Genomic DNA, 20762 nt, shown 5'->3' on the forward strand with positions numbered 1-20762 from the left:
AATTCCTCGAGGCATTCTCTCCCTTCCTTTTACTTGCCAGTAAGTCTTGCTTTAAGCTCACCTTTTATGGATGGAATATGGTCTAGCGCAGCACTGTTCAACAGAAATATAATGCAAATCACGAATGCAAGCCACGTAAATATTGTAGTAGCCACATCAGAAAAATAAAAACAGATGAAGTTAATATTTTAACCCCCAAATTACCATTTTAACATGTAATCAATACTTTAAAATGGAGATTTTTTGGGCTTCCCTGGTGGCGCAGTGGTTGAGAGTCTGCCTGCCAATGCAGGGGACACGGGTTCGTGCCCCCGTCCGGGAAGATCCCACATGCCGCGGAGCGGCTGTGCCCGTGAGCCATGGCCGCTGAGCCTGCGCGTCCAGAGCCTGTTGGTCCGCAACGGGAGAGGCCACAACAGTGAGAGGCCCGCGTACCGCAAAAAAAAAAAAAAAAATGGAGATTTTTTCATTCATACTTTTGGACTCTGATATCTGATATCCAGTATGCATTTTACAGCACATCTCAATTTGGACTAGCCACATTTCATGTGTTCAGGGGCCACATGTGAGTAGGGGCCACGGTACTGGACAATGAAGGTCTAGAGCCTTGCTACTCCAAGTGTAGCCCACAAATTAGAAGCGCTAGCATCATCTGGAAACCTGTTAGAAATGTTCAACGTCAAGCCCAACTCCAGATTTACTGAATCAGAATCTACAGTTCAAAAAGATCCCCAGGGGACTTCCCTGGGGGTCCAGTGGTTAAGACTCCTCACTTCCAATGAAGGGGGCGTGGGTTCGATCCCTGGTTGGGGAACTAAGATCCCACATGCCACACAGTGTGGCCAAAAAAAAAAAAAAAAATCCCCAGGTGATCTGCATGCACAATAAAGCTTGAGAAGCACTGGTCTAAAGTGAGTCGTTGGTCTCAGGTTCTTCATCTGATAAATGGACGTGATAATCCTTACTTGGCAGGACTATCGTGAAGATAATTGGTGGTTTACTTAATAGACCTAATATTTGAGATTTTAATGAATGGTAACTATTATTTAAGAAGGCCATGTAATAGAGTGGGCTTTACAGCTGGACAGAAAGAAATATAAATTCTGGTTCTTATAAGCTCCAGACCTTAAACAACTCACTTAACTTGAGGCTGGGCCAAACCGGAGTAGTAACAAATGACGCTAAGCTGCCTTGTTAGTTCACATGGCCTTTGTCCCAAACCAAAGTGTTACTTCCTGTGGCTCCAGTCTATTTTTCACAAGGAGAACCTAAGGACAGCAAAAACGTTTATTTGAAAAAATTACTATGTATTGAAAATATACATTAGAAATTATTACATACTTCCATAGCATTCCCCTCCCCCACCACAAAAGTAGAAATATCCGCTTGCTATGCTAATGCCATAGGTAAATTCAAACGAAAAGGAAAACATCATCAGCCCCCTTTCTTCGTACATTAGAGTTGGAGGGCAAAATGGTCAACTTATATCCGCCAATCAATAGGAATTTAACAAGTCCCAGTCTTCCACAGCAAGACACACATATTTCTGCTTTGAAGACTGTGAAGAGTTGCTCTGTTCCTTCTCTGGCTCCTCGAAAGCTCTCTTCTTGCTCTTCTTTGACTCCTGGCTTGAGAGGGCTTCGTGTTTCAACAGTGGTCCATGGCAATCTGGGGCTTTCTCTTTATAGAACTGGAGTTTCTCAGAAGAATTCATGTGGGCGTCTGCCAGGTGACACTTCACTGGGGCTTCTGTTCGAGCCCGCTTCCCATCTGTAAGGGTGACAAACGGAAGGGCAATGAGCTTTCCTATGCCACTGCTAACGGCTGCCTAAGTCCAGAAAGATGATCCAAGGGAAGTGATAAGAGGCTCAAACAGGGTGAGGTTTGGATTAATTTTATTCCCTATTGAGTGCCCTGTAAAGTAACTTACAGCAAATGCACCAGCACAGGTTGAAGGTATGCACTCACATGAGAGTATCACAGATTTGGATTTAAATCTCAGATCTGCCACGTGCTGCATAAATGACCTTGAGCAAGTGACTTGTCTGAGATTCAGTTTCCTCATCTTTAGAGGGATATAAAACCTATTTCATAAGGGTGATGTGAAGATAAAGTAACATAAGGGGCTTAGCACAATGCTTGGCACAATAGTAAAAGCTTGAAAAAACGTCAGCTATTATTACTCAAAATCTGGAGTTGACTCTGTCTTCTAAAAACAGCCAAGTTTGCGGCACAACTCTAGCAAATGATACAACCTTATCCTATATTTTTTGGTTTGCCCTGAATTTTTCTTATTTTTCTACCTTTATTTTTCCTTCACTTCGATTTCATCCTTTAACTCCTTAGAGAAAAAAAGTACGGTAAAATACACATAACATAAATTTAGCATTTTAACCATTTTTAAGTGTATAGTTGTGGCATTAAGTACATTCACATTGTTGTGCAAACATCACCACCATCCATCTCCAGAACTTTTTCAGCTTGGAGAAACTAAAACTTGGTATCCGGAAACTAAAACTTGGTATCTATTAAATAGTAACTCCCTACCACTCCTCACCTCAGTCAGTCCCCAGCAACCACCATTCTACTTTCTGTCTATATGAACTTGACCACTCTAGGAATCTCATAAGAAGACTCATACAACATTTGTCTTTTTGACTGGCTTATTTCACTTAGCAGAATGTCTCTAAATTTCAGCAATGTTATAGCATGTGTTAAAATTTCCTTCCTCCTTAAGGCTGAATAATATTCCATTGTATGTAAATACTACATTTTGTTTATCCATTCATCTGTCAATGGACACTTGGGTTGCTTGTCCCTTTTGGCTGCACTTTTAATTCCTTTTTAATGTTCGATATCCATCTACTTTTGTACCACTGCAAATTTTTTCTGGAACAAGATGGGATGTCAATAAGCACATATGTACATACATACATACATTTAATAAGTTATTTTCCTGGTGCTGGTACTCAAAGCTAAGTGTGAACTTACACTGTAAGCTGTGTTGACAGAATACAAGTCTCAGTGATCTAATTAAGTCAATACTATCATAATTAATTTTCCCACTGAGTGAAGATGAGCTAAGTGCTTTAAGGGCAAATAACCTAAGGGCAAAACACTCCAAAGGAAAGGGAATTTCTCACAGAAATGCTGAGCAGCTGTTCCAGGCTCCGAGGTTTCTCGTGGCTTCACAGCTTCCGAAGTCACACGCTCCCACTGCAGAACAATCTAAAATGTATTTGGAAAGATTTGAATCCAAACAAAGTCTCAAGCTTTCCTTGGTCCCCACCCCTCTCTTTCCATAAACACAAACCCCCATGGTAATCTTACTTCAGATGATGGTGATAAGAAGAACCAAGTCAAGTCTGGATTTTCTGTTTTAAGGCATGAGTTGGTCAGAATACAAACATGCTGGATATACATACTTGCATGACTCAGAAAAAATCTACAAAGCTGACTCCCTATTTTCATCTCTATTCCAATCTAGAAATAAACTGCATATCCTTAAACTAAATACTAAAATTTAAAATCTTAGTCATAACACTTTTCACACATTCCTAGACTCACTTTCATGCCTTAAACTATACCAACTATAACTCACTCTTGTACGTGTGTGAAAGGACCATGTTTCCATATTCTCATGACACTTCATGATCAGTTTCCATTTTTTTAAACTGCTACAAATGTATTTTTATTATAAGCTACTATAAATTCTTTTGAAAATTTGGTTTAGTATAAACTACACATAAATAAAGTAAACAATTGTTTCACATATAGCACAAGTAGCAAGAACTTTAAATTCAGCACTTCTCATGGTATGCAATGAAATGATCATAAAAGAAAGTCAAGACAAACATTTTCAGGTCACAGAGGCAGCACAACACATAGTTTAAGAATATTGTTCCAGAGTTAGTTCCACCAATACTAGTCAGGGGACCCTTGGCATGTGATTTAATTTCTGTCTTTCAATTTCTTCATCCGTAAAATCGGGATTAATAATAGTACATAGCCCACTGGGCGGTTGTGAGGATTAAATGAGATTAACATACATGAAGGGTTTAGCAGTGTCTGGAATATAGGAAGCACTCAATAAATCTTAGTTGTCAGCCCCTCTATGATACCTCCCTGAGCATGGAAAATGGGGACAGATCTAAAAGAATGCTAAGATGAACTGAATCTGGTGGCTCAGGGGACAATAAGGAAAACTGTGCTTCTACTAACAGAAATAAGAATGTCAATTAGGAAGAGCTGTTTGGGGATGGGGAAGAAGAAGACAAGCCTGGTTCTGGACAAGCTGAATTTGAGGTGCCTGGCAGAGATTTATGGAGAATATTTAGGAACAGGTCTAACATGTAAGAGAAGGTGATATCATTCCCGCAGGGACAGTAAAGGCTCTGAGAACAGTTCAGATCACCAGGAGAGTGGGTAGAGATAGAAGAGAAGAGGAGAAGAGGAAATGGGGAATCAGCAAGAGCTAAAGGGAGAAGTGAGAAAGTTAGGGGATACTGAGCAGGAAGGCCAGAGAGAAAAAGCATAAGGCATGCATGTTTATATCAGAACTGCAGAAAAGCCAAGGAAGGTGAATAATGAGATCACATGCCACCTTCAGGACGACACCTGCAGCAGAGCCGTGAGGGCCAGAACTAGCTTACAAGGGATTAAGAACTGAGTAGGCAGTGAGGAGGTGGGAAGATAAGAAAAGAAAACAGCTCACAATCGCAATGGGGGATAACGAACATGTGAGAATAGAAGTAACATGTTTATACACATAAAGAAAATGGCCAACAGACAGTGAGATTGAAGATGTAGTGGTGGGGCAGTAGAGGGAAATAATTATTAGTAAAATATCACAGAGTGAGCTGGAGATCTCAGGGAACAGAACTGAAAGGAAAAGAGGCCACTAAAGGGCTTATCACTGGAATAAAGAGGCATACCTGTTCCCTTAGATAGGAGGGAAGTGGGGTATGTTGCAGAATTGTAGAAATTTTGAGACAGAGGGAAGTAAAGGACTCCTGTTAGATGGCCTCATTTTTCTGTGTCACCTTCTGAGAATGAGGCAGGAGGAGGATGGAGTCAGCCTGAAACAGTTTCAATAAGGATCAACAAAAGATAGATAAAGCACTGCTGCCAAGTCCTAGGGCCCAGCTGAGACTGCACGGTGCTTTCAGTCCAGGCTGTTAGGTATTTTACTTCATCCTTAGCTCTGCAAGAAAGGTGTTGGTTTCTGCATTCTACAGATAAATAAACAGAGACTCAAAGTTGCCTTAAGTCATATCCCTATTGGGTTGCTGAGCCAGGATCCCAAACTCAGGCCTCTGACCCTACAGCCTATGCTCTTTCCACCATGTCACCTGCTACCATAACCAAACTACATCAAGCCCTTGTAAGACCATCCCACACCTGCCCCAAGTCTACTGGATGTATCTAGGATTCTTCCAGCACTATAAACTTTGTCTGGCAATGAACTGTTGTAATTACTTCAGCATGCATTTTCACAAAACTTCAAAGTGCTTCACCAGGACCCCTTCTTGCTTACTTATAGGGAGGTGATGCTACAATCAGGTGGTTGGATAGGTCCACAACCATGCGTTATTGCTTGGAGCCAAGGAGGGATCCAGATCAAAAAGTTTGGTGGTTCCTCTAGGCCTCCAGCAATAAACATTGGTTTAAAGCATCTGAAGGAGAAAGGCACCAGCCACAGGGAGGCTGGCATCTACTGGTGCTCTACTACTTGGTTACCTTCTGACTCTCTACTTAAGTCTGTACTTTACCAACTTAAGGAAGACCATCAAAAAGACAAGAGAGCATCAAAGTTCAGCTAAGAAGCTGAATGTGGAAGGGCTCAGTGTGCTCAAACTAGCATAGTCTGATCTGGAAATATGGCCTCAATATGTGTCACCCGTGTTTCTGCCAGTACTTAGAGGATATCGGCTTCGTTGAGTTGGACTAAGTGAACTTCCTTGAATGGTTCATCCAGGACATCTACCTTTCCAAACAGTCCTAGTTCTTTGTACATAATTTAAAACTTCAAAAAGAAAGAAAGAAAATGGGAGAGCTCAGGATAAAAAAAGGTTTCTTCACTAAGAGTTAAGAAATTTGCCCCCCAAAAGGGAAAGAGTTAGATTTGAATTCTTATCAGTGTGACTTATTCTCTTTCCAGTATACACACACTGCTAAGAGAATCTGTCCTTGTGAAGTTGGTTCACACTGCTTTTTTGCATAGCAAGCAAGAATTCATTTATTTTCTGAGTCATTTATAAGAAGGCGTTTTCTTCCAGGTCCCATACGGATGAAGCACAATCTAGCAACCAGAGCATGTGATTTAAGGACTGGCACCTAACACCTTTTCTTAAGTAACTGGGTTAGTTACCAGGCCATCAGTATCTCGGATTCGACTGAAGATGACAATTCAGCCAAGGAATACCAAGAGGATTAACATTTGTTCAAGTGTTGAATAAGACACTTGGAATTAAAATGAAGCCACATTAACTGTAGGAGAAAATATCTGCCTTACCTGGTCAGCCCAGCCCTCTGTCTTGCAGTTACTGTGATCAAATTCCTTCAAAGGCACTTTGGAGTGAATGAGACCTATGTGGGTCTGAAGCTTGTGTTTGACAGCTTTGACGTCCTAGTAAGGGAAAACCAGAACACTAATGCACACACATCTGGTTAACTCCTACTTGCCTTCAGTAGGAAATAAACACCATCACAGATCCCAGTCCTTTCTAAATGCCAATTAGCAGAAGCAAAATATCAAATTGTAAGTCTGGAAAAGCAAGAGAAGGGAGTAGAAGTCTTACCTTGAGTCCCGTCCCAGAGATATCTAAGCAGTTTAGTTTTCTAAAAGAAAAGAGGTATCCAATTCCTGCATCTGTGATATCAGGGTTACCTAAATGTCAAAACATAGATAGTATTCTGTTATAGTTATAAGTATTGCTACAATGCCAACAATAAGCTCAGGAAAAAAGGCCAAACAATGATAAAATAGAAAATACTGAGTGAACAAGCTTTTCAGAGTAAATTGAATGTAGAAATCTTATCTTTCCTATTGTAATGTGAAGGAGCTACGCTGGATGATCCTTAACATCCTTCACAGCTTTAACTTTCTAGGAGCTGGGGGTTAGCAGAAAAATTAATGAACCAGATAGTTATTCCAAAGGGTTTAATTTGGAACCACATGAAAACAACATACGTAAACATGTATTAGAATGGTATATTAGACTTCGTTCACAGCCGTTTTACGTCCAAAGTAAAAGATTTCTTTTAAAAAGATTTTCAAGGATACTGAGGCACAAAGACTATTAATGTCTTACTAACCTGCATTTTTTTTTAATCCTTTCTTACATATCACCTTCTCATATCAGAGAGTACTGCATTTAGCACTGAGTCCTAAAGACCATGAGCACAGTGCCTGGCACATTGTAGACACTCCAAAAATATTTGTTAAATGAATAGACTTCCCTGGGAGGAAGGGAGGGCATTCATTATTATCTTCATTTCACACAAGGCAAAACCAAGGCTCAGAGAGGTTAAATAACTTGCACAAGGGCACACAGTAGCAGAGCAAGGAGTGTCCTCTGACCTCAAACCCCTGCTCTTTCTATTTTTTTGACACCATACCATCCTGCCACATATTTAATAAATGCTCAGTTAAATCATAAATGATCTTACCCTCTTTCTACTACTGGAGTCAGTAACTGGTTCATTCTGTGCAAGTTATCAAAACTGTGAATTTCATCCTGATTTTCACCAAGCAATTATTGATAAAAAATGACCTAGCTGACAGACACTATAGATCAGCAACTCAAAGAAAGTAAAAATGAGCCAAACGTCCTTCATATATGCTGTGAATATGATGAAAGGTTGCCCTGTCTGCAGAGAGTAAGTGGCATGGGTGAATCTGTAAGGTCTTTTACTACCTTACAGAGGTGGCACCATGCCAGGAAAGGTATTTGGCCAGGAGTCAAGAGCCTCTGGCTTTAGGTCCTGCTCTGCCGTTAACTTGTTGTGGCACCTAAGAAAGTCACCTCCCCTCAATTTTATCACCTCTCAAACAAAGAGGAAGAACTAAATGATTTCTAAGTCCATTCTTCCAACGTTAATCATCTATAACTTCTAATAAAACTTACAAGATAAATCTAATAATGTTAGATTTTCAAGGCCTCTTTTCATCACTCGAACTGGTGCCGTCATTTTCCGCACCCCGACATCAGATAAACAATTATCCTTCAGGTGGAGTTGAGTTACACTAGAAAACAAAGTCCATAAGTAAATTACTTAAAGAGCATTTGAGAAAGTCTAGTCACGAGAACATACTTTCATAAATTTCATTCAAAAATATATCTCCTAACCTCTGCTATTTCATACATAATGCATTTAATAAAGTTAAAGATATTTTGGTGCTACTTCAGTTGCTAAGTGAGGGTTAACTTACTGATCAAAGTGTCATGTAGTACTAGTCTCAGATGGCAGAGGGCACTAAAGGTATATGATGGAATGAGGTAAACAGGGACTGCATTAAGGATATAAATACACTTGTTTATCACAAAAGCTGCATTCCTGACAAATGCTGTGTGAAAACCAAAACCACTCTAAATATACTGGGAAAGTCTGCTAAGAACTCCTATGAGAATTCTTTATGCAAAGCACAATTCTTTCATTCTAATTATTTTATAAATCCAATTCTCAGATTGGGTTTATAAGGTACAGACATAACCCAATCCATTCAGCTAACCTGTAACTGGTGTTATTAATGTGTTCCACTGTCCCACACTCAAGAAATCCGAACCTTTACTAACCTTGTACAAAAATACCTTTGTACAAGATGAACCGGTTTGCAGGGCAGAAATAGAGACCCAGATGTAGAGAAGAAACACGGACACTGAGGCGGGGAAAGTGGCGGGGGTGCGAGTGTGGTGCTGGTGCTGGTGCTGGGATGAATTGGGAGATGGCGATTGACATATATACACTAATATGTATAAAACAGATAACTAATAAGAACCTGCTGTATAAGAAAATAAAATTCAAAAAAAAAACAAACCTTTGTACAGGGCAGTAGGTAGGTGTCACTGTCCTAGGCAGGCCCCAAGAAACAGGTTAGACTCAGGTTTGTAGTACTGTTATCCTTCTGGGTGTTTATTAAACCACAAAGGAATCCATCTGCCTTGTCTCTGCTGGCCATACTGAGATCAGTCGGACTATTTGTGAATGGTATGAACTGGATGATTTCTTTAAATTAAGGTTCTTGAAAAGGATTTATTTGGCTGTCTTTTAATAGTTCACATTTTAAATAATTTACAGTTCATTAGCAGTTAAAATAGAAAATGATAATGATTGTAGAAACTGTATAACTTCTCATCTCTTGCTAGAATAAACCACGGCAAAATCATTTTTCAACACAGGTAGCGTCAAGTATTATATGTTGAAATAAAGTTTATTGAGGTAAAGAACCTAGTGACTTACTTTCCTAAGAGTTGTCCAATCTATACTGCTTGTACCAAGTAAATGAAGATTGAATCGTTTTAGAAAAAAGAATTAGCAAATAAACACAGGATTGGGAAGTAATCAACATTCTTCAAGATGATCCCAATTGATCATCCTTTAAAAAAAGAAACAAAACAATTCATCTACAAATGGTGGCAGGTCAATACCTAGACAGGGCCTCATTGGTGAGATGTTCTAGAAGTTCATGCTCATCTCCAAGCTTGCAACAGGATAGATCCAGGCAGGTCAGCTCCCGGAAAGACTTAATCTCCTCGAGTTTTTCTGAAATCACCAGGTATCTGTGGGGCGTGGAGAGCAATCAACAGCTTTTCTTTTCCTTCTTTTAAAACATCACGATTTGTGGCTTTGTGACACATTCCATCAGGACAAGGTACTATGTAATAAGCAGACTTTACTGATTACTATGTAGGCACAGGTTGAATTTTTTAAGCTAAAAATCTTTTTATGTGATGGTGGAATAAAAACTTTAAATAAATAAATAAAAACATATGAGCAAAGGCAGGACACGAGAGAAAAAATCTTCTTTGTTATAAGTCAGACAGACCTTGGTGTCAGTGCTGGGATTTCATCAGAGAATTTCCAAACTTTAGAATACTCGAAATTTTAATCACTCATTCCTTTAAGGTTGCTTTTTATCTAATGCTCAGTATCTAGTGCTTTGAAAACTGGAACAGGCCAACAATTCTGGGTTCTAACCAGCACATCCCCAAGAACATACCAAGATATATTTGACAGTCAGGTTTTATCTTTTCTATTCAAACACAAGTTTGAGTAGCTGCCCACGTCACTGTGCCACTGTTATCCTGCTAACTTTACTCCAAAAGTATGTGCAGCATGACTATTATAAGAACTCACTCTAAACTAGATGGTTATTAAGGCAAACCTGTGAGCATGAACACTTTAATTACACTGGGGCACCTTGCCAATCTGCTATCGGGAAGTATCAGGAGGCCTCTGGAGAGGAAAAGAAGATCAAAAAGACACTGCACAGCCCAGGCTATGGCCTCCACCCTGCTTTCTAGTTGTCCATCTATTTCATATGATGTCAGTGAGAAAAAATGAAAAGGGATTAGAAGAGACAGGAAACAGGAGAGGAGTCTAAGAGAACAGGGAAATGCTTGTGGGCAAGAGCATGCCTTTCTCATCCACTTTTCTCATGGATGTCTAGAAGTTTCCACAGCGAGATGGTAAGCTAGGATCAGTGGGGTTATACTTAAAAGTGTTCACATTTCTCTACTGTTGCCAGAATCATAATTACCAAAAACAGCACTGAATAATCCAAGGACAAGAAGGGAGTTAGATCTCTTTTCTTCCTACTTCCAATCAGAATAAGATATACTGAAGCTGATCGCTGGCCTGACTGCTGGGTACAGATGGCCTGGGGCACCGATACCCCCTCTAAGCTGCCTGGTGACTGAGCTCAGCTGGGTACACAAATGAGCCTTATTTACTCAGACATATTTTAATTGCATTGTAAATAAAGCTGCTGTTTTCCATCTTCCAATCACAGAGTTGAAGTGGGTTAATGGGAATTTGGGGAATTACTGGCAATTACAGAAAGGAAAACACACATCCTTTGATCAGTTAACCAAAAGATATTTAGTAATTCTGAAACAAGGGTTATCTGGGAAGGACACAAAAACGTATAACATGATTAACAAACATTACAAAAATCAAAGCTGAGAAACGAACATGCAAAACCACAGACACTACTACATGCTTATCTAGGACGTAATTGAAGCTCTAGGGTCTCGCTCAAAATTAGTCTTACAACTTGCCCCTTAAAAAGTTCAGAAGAGTATAGTGGAGAAGCAACAGAAACAGCACAGATATTTTAGTGTCAGACCTGAGTTTGGGTTCCAGCAATGCTAATTACTTGTATGATTGTAAGAAACTTACTTAACCTCTGTGAGCCTCAATTTCTCCAGCTAGAAAATGGAGCTGATGATCACTTCCTTTAAGGACTATTAAGAAAATCAGAAAAAATGTTCCAAAAGTAAATGGCATCTCATAGGCCCTCATTAAATGGTAGCTATTATAATTACTTCGGTTACACAGGGTGATATTTTAAGGCAAATACTTGCCTCCCTGTGACCACCGGTGGGATTAAAAATCACAGGGAGGAGACAGTTTTGTAGGGTTGAAACCCAGTTGCACTGGCTTCTCCTTTTGGCAGGCAGCTTTGTGACCCAACCCCACAAAGCAAGTGCCTGTACCTACACGATTATCTTATTTTTCAATTATTTTCTCAAGCTCTTTCCCCATGACCTGAACCCTTTCATGCTGGTAAAACCTTTGCTGCTGCAGCTTCAGCTGAGAATTGCAAATGCAAACCCAAATCTCCTGCCTTCTTTCTATTTTTCTTTGAGAATTCAAAAGAAGGAAAGTTTTTGATCACAACTGAAAAATCTTACTCTTATATCTGAATAAGGCAGCATTGTCTTATTTGTAATTGTTGCAATAAAATATGAGCCAAAAGATTGCTAAAAATGTTTCTTATATTTTTCTGATTATAAAAGTAATACACATTCCTTGGAGAAAAAAATTAAGAAAATCTGGAAAACTATAAAGAAAATTAAAACCAACTTCAATCTCATTACCTAAATTACATTTCAGTGGGCTTCTCTTTTTTCCCCCCCATATATGCAATACATGTAAATTTTCCTATTTTTTTTACAAACAAAATTGGGATCATACATATTATTTTTATTTTTTTCATTTATTATATAATGAACATTTTACCACACCATTTTAAATGATCTTTGGATATTATCTTAAAAGTTATACACTATTTCATTATATGAATGTACCATAATTTATTTAATTAATTTCCTCTTGTTGGATATTCAGCTTTCAGATTTTCACTATAACAAATAGTACTACAATGAACACCCTTATGTAAAGTATTTGTTCTCATATCTGATTATTACATTAGAAATTAGAACAGACTCTTAATAAATGGAATTAATGGGTCAAACAAAAGATATGAATATTTTTAAAGCTTTTGATACATATTGCCAAGCTTCTTTCCAGAAATGCTACATTAATTTATGTGCTCATCAAATGTGAATGGAAGTGCTATTCTCATCCAATTTGACCACTGGAACAGTGTGCAGACATCACAAACGGATAAAAAGCATCTTCCCTATTGTGAGAAATACTTAAGGTATAATGGTACGTGGAGGAAAAAACAGAATACAATTTATAGATAGAGTATATTCCCAAACGTATAAAGATATATATAATGGTATACTATACTGCTATCTTAAAAATCTACACATATTGATGGAAAATGATTTTCAAAATATGTGAAGAAAGCAAAGTGCATACCAGTGTGAGCACTGTGTGTGTGCTGCCGTTTGTATAACAAAGGGGACAGCTATACATGCATGTGTATGTACAGAATTATCTCTGGAATTATGTAAAAGAAATTGATAACAGTAGTTGCCTCTGGGGAAGGGAAACAGGAGAGAGATGGGAGGGAGGCTTATGTTCCACGTTATACCTTTTTGTGTTTGTGTTTAAATTTTCTGTGTATTTTTTCAAGTTTTTCTTTTTAATTAGTAGATGCCTTGAAAGTCATTTTACACGATGGTGGTATAAAAATTTTAAATAAATCAATAAAAGTATATGAGCAAAGGCAGGTGATAAGAGAAAACATCTGCTTTGTTAGAAAATAGACAGACCCTGGTTCTGGTGTTGGGACCTTACTGAAAATTTCCAAACTTTAAGACACTTGAAATTTTAATCACTTATTCTTCTAAAGTTGCTTTTATCTAATGCTCAATATCTAGTGGTCTGAAAACTGGAATAGAGACAGGAACTTTGGTTACTAATCTTCACATTCCCGAGAGCATACCAAGAGATATTTAGCAAATCACATTTTCTTTTCTATTTTCTCTTTCTAGAAAAGTTGGTAGAGGAGTATTTACTACCTAATGGAGGAGCTGTGGCAATCAACTAATCCTTGTAAAGTGTTTACAAAATAAACCTAAGTGTTGTCTGGGAGGGTAAGGGAGAAAGACAATGATTTTTCTCAAAATGGCCTACCACTTCGTGTATGGAAATTCTGAACTCAAGGGCTGTTTGATGGGGAAAGTGCCCAAGCCCACTAAGCCCCATAGCTTGACAGAATTCACACACCCAATAAAATACTCACTATCGTAATCAGAACACCCACCTGTTTCGCAAACACAAGGAGCAAAGCACCAGACTTCCATAGGCCTCTGTAAATTTCTGTAAAGCCCTGAGCCCTGCACCTGGCTCTGTGAATTTCTGTCTGGCTTCAGCAGCAGAGAACAGCTTTTCAGCAATCTGCTCAGGGAAGCCAATAAGGGAATCAATGTGATCAACATTGTCAGAGATGAAGCCCAGGACGAGGCTGAAGAGGGATTTGGCAGAGTACCGAAGATTCCCCTCCCGGGTGTATGTGAAGATGAAATGATCAGTCTTCTCTTTCTGTGCAGTATCATCTTCCCTGTTCATGCAAAGCTCCACCGAAAAGCCTTTGGGAAACAGTCTAAAAGGCCTTGGCTTCTGCAGGCTACTCCTGACACCATCCAAGGCCAGATTGACCATGTGCAGTTGCCCATTTTCTCGCACGTAGACAGGCCCTGGGTCCAGGTGGTTTTCTGAGTTGAGGTAGTAAGACATTGCCTTGGTTGCAACTGTAAAAGCAAGGCACAAGGAAATCAAATCCAATTAAAATGCCATTTGTAACGTGTAACTTCATCTTGCTGTGCCCAGAGCTTTATGAGCTTTCCAGGCAGGCCCTGTAGCTGATTTGGGGAATCAAAGCTTACCAGTTGCCTGTGAACTATGGCACTGGAGGTTACCTCTATTACCTCGACCTGGAAGCCCTTTCCTATGCTTCCCCTTTTCTTGTCTATCTGGTGAACTCTTATTCATCTTTCAAAAGCCAGCTCAAATCTCATTTCTAAAATTCACTCTAAGGGAGTTATCACAGAAGTGGTCAAAGAGTCACCTACAAGGAAAGTCATGGCAGCACAGCTGATATTAGCAAAACAACCGAAAATAACCTAAATGTTCAACAAGGGTGTTATTATATAAATGATGATACGTCCATACCATGGAATGTTATGCAGCCATTAAAATGATAAAATTTTTTATTGATTTGCAAATTACAAATTGTACACGTGGAATTTACTATTTCTGTTTTTTTTTAACTAATTTATTTTTGGCTGCATTGGGTCTTCACTGCAGCACGTGGGCTTTCTCTAGTTGCAGTGAGCGGGGGCTACACATCGTTGCGGTGCACGGGCTTTTCATTGCAGTGGCTTCTCTTGTTGCGGAGCATGAGCTCTAGGAGGCGAGCTTCAGTAGTTGTGGCACATGGGCTCAGTAGTTGTGGCTTGCAGGCTCTAGAGCGCAGGCTCAGTAACTGTGGCACACGGGCTCAGTTGCTCCGAGGCATGTGGGATCTTTCTGGACCAGGGCTCAAACCCGTGTCCCCTGCATTGGCAGGCGGATTCTTAACCACTGCGCCACCAGGGAAGTCCAACTATTTCTGTTTTTTAAAACATGTTTACACACAGAACAAAGGCTAGAAACTAATAACTCCCTTGCTACCTTGGCACCTTCCACACATTTCTTTATTGCATTTGGCTCACAGTTCTGCTACTGATTTATTTCTGGGCGTGTTCTGCTGATTTGAGCTCCTTGAGAGCAAGGATCATGTTTAATTCATCCACCCTAACAACATAGTGCTCTGGCATGTAATAGTGCCTGAGTAGATATTCATGGAACTAAAGTTTACTCCTTTGCTAAACCTTACACAGACCACAAGCAACATGGTTTTTTGGATCCACAAATAAAGACCTCCACCACAAGAGCTAACTAAAAGCTATTAAGGTGTGATGCTTCCAAGGGCTAGAATAGCTTTTAGTTAGCTCTTGTGCCTTAACTTCTTCAGTTAGCTGGCACTTCCGAAGTAAGGCAACATATCAAAAACAGCAGGGTAAAAAAAAAAAAACAGCAGGGTATTTATGCAATCATATGGGTGACATTTTGTGTCCAAGCGCTAACTGAAATAAACACTTGCTTTCCTGAGGAACTGTGAGGTTTCAAAATATTCGAGAAATTGCCAAGTTAAATAAAATGAAAGTATATGATTATTATTGCTACAATTTTTAGGTAAAACTTAATATAATATAGGTCAAAAAGCCGCTATTATCTCTAAAAGACTCTGACTGACTTTTAGAGTGAACAAACCCAGTTTCTTCTGCATCAATGCAGGGCTACGATGTAGCTCTGAACCTACTTAAAAGTGTCAACAATCAATCAAGTCAGTGATCAAAAATGCTGAGTCTCTGGAGATCAAACACTGATCCTGTTTGTGGGTATCAGTATGATCCATGTTTCTCCTGAGGATAATTATGTGTATAAAAGCACATCAGAAAAGAGGGCCCTGCCACGCCCGAGAGCCTCACTCTTCCCTGCTCATCTCCTTATGCCCTACTCTCTGGCTAAGCCATACGACCCAGGCAAGTTGGCTGTGTTCTCGTCTCACTGGCCCTTGCACATCCTGCTCCTTTTGGCTGGAACATCCTTCTCTGCTTCCCTGACCTAGCTAACTCCTAGTTACCATTAACACTCAGCTCAACCACCATCCCTCTCCTGAGAAAACTTCCTAACCCCTGCACTAGTGCACACATCTGTCTGGTTTTCCCAGAGCACCAATGTCTCTTTCTACATAGCACCTCGCACTGTGTACTGTCCGTTCACTTGCTAATATTCCCAAAGCTGTGAGCCCTTTGAGTACACGACACTTAACTTGATTCATCTCTCTTTTCTTTTCCAGGCCCAACACAGAGCCTAGCTTGAATAAGTCCTCAACAGATATTTGCTGAACCAAATGAAGAGGAAGGGTGAGACCTCAAAGGGACAGACTTAGTACTCTGAGCTGCAAGGCCTGCTGATACTGTTGCTAGGAGCCAGCTCCTCTACCAGGCAACAGCTGCAGACTCCTCCCCCACTCGCCAGACCCTTTTGCAGGTGGTAGAAGCAAAGAGGATGATGGGAGTATATTGCTACTGGTACTACCAGGGAGGAAAAAAAAAATCTAAAAACCAGAAAAAAAAAATTGGCTGGCTCTCATAACCCATACTCTCGCCAGTATTCAGTGCCTGCTGCCGAGGAGATACTTCACTTATTCTAAGCTTTTCTTCCAGGGGTAAGCACCTGGCCCCTTCAGTCTCACAGAGTTTAATCTTGATAAGGAGATAAAGCAGATCCCTTTCGGTCTTTATCTCTGGATTTGGACATTCAGAGTCCTACTCTACCTGTAGACCAGAAAGTAGATACCAGATATGGCCCCAAACAAGAATGACTTAATTTTAAAAGTAGAAAGACAAATTCCATGGAAGATAACATATTATAAGTAATCAGCACACTATAAACTTCCTGGCAACGAAATAGGGTCTGCCTATCTGTAGTACCCCTAACCATCACCTGCAATAGTGTCTTCCATAAACTTTGGAGTAAAATGGACAAATGCATGAATGGATGACCACTTCCGGTGAAAATCAGAAAAATCTGATTCCATCCAGCAGAGGGCACAGGCAGCTTGGGACCAAAGTGAGGACACTTACCCAGGCTGCCCCAAATCCTGGCAGCTCCGGCTTCCATGGATCATTTTCAAAAACGGCACAGTTCTGGCTATATTTTACTTTTAAATTACTCATCAAATGCTAGTTCTCTTTCTAAACGATGAAAAAAATCAAATATTTCCTGAAGAGTAAGCCCACATCATCTGTCCAGAAACCCCAAGGGCTCTCTGTTCTTCAACTATGATACTTGAGGAACTGACCATGGTCAGGAAATCCTGGTGACCTTTGATTTCTACTACTAAATTTGTGCATCTTGCACTCTCACAATAAGGAGCTTCCTGAGAGTTTGTGAAGTACTATAAAATGATCTAAGAATTGAATTAATGTTTAAGCCTTTCAAGGTTAAGAACCATAAAGGTGAGAAAATTCCAAACAAAGCTTCTGTAACTTGACTTTGCTTGTGCCTGGCTGTTACACAGAGTGGTCTATTATAAGGGAGCCCCTCAGGAGACAGGGCCTATTCTATACCATGGCACAAATACTACACGAACTGGAAAATTTAAGTAATTGGTATGTGAAAGAATAACAATGTCCAGTGGAGATCTGTATTAGCTATACTTCATATTAGAGCGACAGAGTAACAGGGCATTCTGATAGCCTCTAAGCCTGTCTCCAGAGAGGGAGTTTTGTAACCCATAAAACCTCATAGAAAACTATTACAATAGTGCATGTTCTAGTATTTGGTCACCACAAATGAGCCAAAGTTACCATGAAGCATGTCATTTCATCAAATGAATAAGATGTAGCCTTACTACATTAAAAACTCAGTTCTCTTCAGCCTCTTTGAATAAGAGGCAAGATAAAATAATTGATAACTAAACAGCTTTTTAGATCTTGAAGCCAGTTTGCCAAGCAAGACTCATGACTATCCAGTCAAGTGGACTGGAAGGACAGAGTCAGGGAAGCAGACAATTAAAATTGTGAGCTGAGTCTATGGATACCTAATTTGAAAAGAAAGAGAAGAAAACGCCTAACTTTAGTAGGTAAAGTAAGTTAACAATCCCCCAGGAATATTAATCATAGTAAGATTATGATGATAACAATAGTGGGTGTGAGAGCTACCACTGAGTTGCCAAGCACTGTTAGGCACTATATTAAATGATTCCTGTAATTCTCAACAATCCTATGAAGTCAGGATCACCATTTAACAGATGAAGGCGCTCAGAGACGTAAAGTAACTTACTTAAGAAACAGAACTAATAAGTGGCAGAGCCAGAATTCAATCTCAAGGCTGTATCACTCCAAAGCTCAAGCTCTTGCCACTGCATGATGCTGTCTCTCAAGAATAAAAATATGACATCAGCCTTAAGGATAAAAAAATGTTAAAAATTAATCTCACCCACCTGTTGGATCCCTCTGGTATTCACTGACTCAAGCTGGGGGGGAGGGGTGAGAGAGGGAGGAGATAAAAAAACAGTGGACAACTGAGGAAAGAGTTGGTGGGAACAGAGCCAGGACAGAGCTACACTGAGGCCTCCCCTCCTTCCTCTGCCAGGGCAGAAATTACCCAAATCCACACACCAGGAAAACACCTGTCAATCCATGGCCGTCATCCCAAGGCTGCAGACACCCTTGGTTTATTTGAAAATGCAGTATTCTGAAGAAAGTTTCTAACATAAAAACCTGAACAGAAACTAGTTCCAAACCACCAATAACCAACTAACAATCTCAAGTTTATTGTTCTGGGTCACCACCATTACCCAGTTTTCAACTCATTTCTGTTGTCCTATAACTTGCACTTTCCTACCTGCCTTCTCACCATACCTAGCTCCTTATTTCCCCTTAGAACAGGCCAATCTCTCCTACACCCTGACATTTCACAGCTTTTCTACCTGCCAACTCTAAGCTTCTCACACAAGATCCAATCTCCACACCAAAATTCCTAATCCACCCCCTTCACCCACGCCCAGCTCCCCTGCCCCCACCTCTCAAACCTCACGCCCTTCCAATCCTTCCATCCCTTCTGAAATACGGCTCCCTGTCGCCCAGCTGCAAGCCCACCTCCACCTGGCTCTCCTTCCTCCCCCCCACACCATTCCACCCGCGCCCTCTCTAACCCCCATGCACTCTTCCTCTGTCCTTCACCATGTACTCCTCCCTTCCTCCCATTCTGAGATTCCCTCTCCCAGGACCCCAAACTCTCCATCTTTTTCCTTGTCTTCTGCCCTCAACCTTCAAAATCCTTCACGCTCACTATGCCCAACTTCACAGCCCCAACAACTTCTCCCTGCCCCCAAAACCCCACCCCTTCTCCTATTCCCATCCTAGATCCTTTCCTCCTTGCACTCCTCTAATCCCACTTTTTCCCCCTCCCCAGTACTGCAATTCTCCCTCTCTCTCTAAATTCCCACGCATGTCCCTCCCCAAATCCACCCAAGCTAATCCTGCTCCCTTTTCCCACCCAGGCCCCGAACCCCAAGTCTCACACGCCCCCATACACTACCCCAGCACCCCAACTCCACCCTTAAACCGGTCTCTGACAACCCTAGACCCTCACACCTTTCACCCAACCACACCCCAGCCCCGTCCTTCTCGGTCTTCCCCTCCCCCCATTCCACCCCTCCCTCAAACCTCACACCCGCCCCTACTCGCAGCCCCGGGCTCGGTGAGCGGCCCAGCCCGCGGCCGCCACCTACCTGTGCCCCTGCCTGGGGCAGCCAGCAGCAGCTCCTCGCTGACGGCTCCCTCCTCCCGCGGCGCGGCTGAAGGGGGAAGCGGCTCCGCGCCCCCGGCACAAAGCTAGGGAGGGTGGGACAGAGAGTGTGCGGGGGAAGGGAGGGGGCTGGGGGCGACCTGCGCCTTGGGACCGCGGGGCCGTCGGGGGCGGGGGGATGGCTGGGCAGGGGAGGCGCGCTTGCGCGATACCCGGCATGAGGGGCGGGGTCGCGCTTGGAGGCGGGGCCGGACCCGGGGCTGGCGACCTGAGGGCCTAGGGCTCTGAGCAGGGAGAGGTGGGGACTGCGCGTGCGTGCTCTTGCGAGGGCGGGTCCCGTGGGTCTCAGAAGCCCCAGGGAGCCAGCTTAGCTGGGGGAGGGTAAGCAGCGTATGCTCAGGCGCTTGCCTAGGGAAAGGCCCTTGGGCGGGGCTGCGGAGCTCAGCCCGCGCAGTAAGGAAGAGCACGGGGGCGTGGCCTGGGGGCGTGGCCTGAGGGAGACTGGGCGTGTACAACCGGGAGTACAGCTGTGCGCGACTGGGGTCTCGGAGGAGGCTGGGCGGGAGCGGGGCGGAGCTGGGGACCTGCGCGCGGCGCAGGGTGGGGCGGGACGGGGCAGAGCCTGTGGGCGGGGTGGAGCGAAGATCCGGGAGTAGGATTTGAGCGCCCGCGAACTCCGCGGAGGCCTGCGGAAAGGGAAGGGGGCGGGGCGGTAGGGAGACCTCGAGGCCCGACAATCAGCGCGCTTAGAGCTAACCGGAGGACCAGGCGAGCAGGGTGGTTCGGCGGGCTCGGCTGGCACCGGGGGAGGTGGGAGCCTGGCTGGGCGAGGCCGACGGAGGTGGGGGATGCTGGTGGAGGAGGGAGAGAGCGAGCGTGGCTGGGGTTGTGAGGAGACGCGCGGCGCGGAGGCGGACGGTGGGCGGGCGGTGAGGTGACCGGGATGGTGGAAGACTGACGCATGACGCAGGTCTGTT

At 42.2% G+C, this 20762-nt stretch overlaps 2 protein-coding genes across 12 annotated transcripts in view; one reads left to right on the forward strand and one right to left on the reverse strand.

Annotated features, from left to right (window-relative positions):
- Window positions 1–1194: 1194 nt before the first annotated feature.
- Window positions 1195–19953, reverse strand: LRRC42 (leucine rich repeat containing 42). 2 transcript variants are annotated; one of them, XM_030870208.3, is made up of 9 exons: window positions 19769–19953; window positions 18476–18508; window positions 13685–14171; window positions 9651–9782; window positions 8130–8248; window positions 6801–6889; window positions 6515–6628; window positions 3144–3228; window positions 1195–1770 (listed from the first exon to the last, which is right to left on the reverse strand). In XM_030870208.3, exons 3-9 carry the CDS (start codon window positions 14155–14157, stop codon window positions 1496–1498), a joined length of 1287 nt encoding a protein of 428 aa, XP_030726068.1. In that variant the 5' UTR covers window positions 14158–14171; window positions 18476–18508; window positions 19769–19953; the 3' UTR covers window positions 1195–1495. The 2 variants fall into 2 exon arrangements, with proteins under 2 accessions (XP_030726068.1, XP_030726067.1); XM_030870207.3 differs by lacking the exon at window positions 18476–18508 and having other exon boundaries at window positions 1196–1770.
- A 108-nt stretch (window positions 19954–20061) lies between these two features.
- Window positions 20062–20762, forward strand: part of IFT25 (intraflagellar transport 25) — a 34900-nt gene continuing 34199 nt past the window's right edge. For 2 of the 10 annotated variants that reach the window (XM_060305297.1, XM_060305345.1), the window contains exon 1: window positions 20407–20626. Coding sequence is in view for 1 of the 10 variants with exons in the window: in XM_060305277.1 (XP_060161260.1) it covers window positions 20747–20755 (9 nt within the window). In the remaining 9 variants the exon portion in view is untranslated. Of the gene's footprint in view, window positions 20084–20209; window positions 20239–20406; window positions 20627–20684; window positions 20756–20762 lie in introns of those variants that run through there. The other 8 variants (XM_030870219.2, XM_060305308.1, XM_060305302.2 and 5 more) reach the window with 6 other exon arrangements.

This window comes from Globicephala melas, chromosome 1 (assembly GCF_963455315.2).
Source record: "Globicephala melas chromosome 1, mGloMel1.2, whole genome shotgun sequence".
Lineage (NCBI taxonomy): Eukaryota > Metazoa > Chordata > Mammalia > Artiodactyla > Delphinidae > Globicephala > Globicephala melas.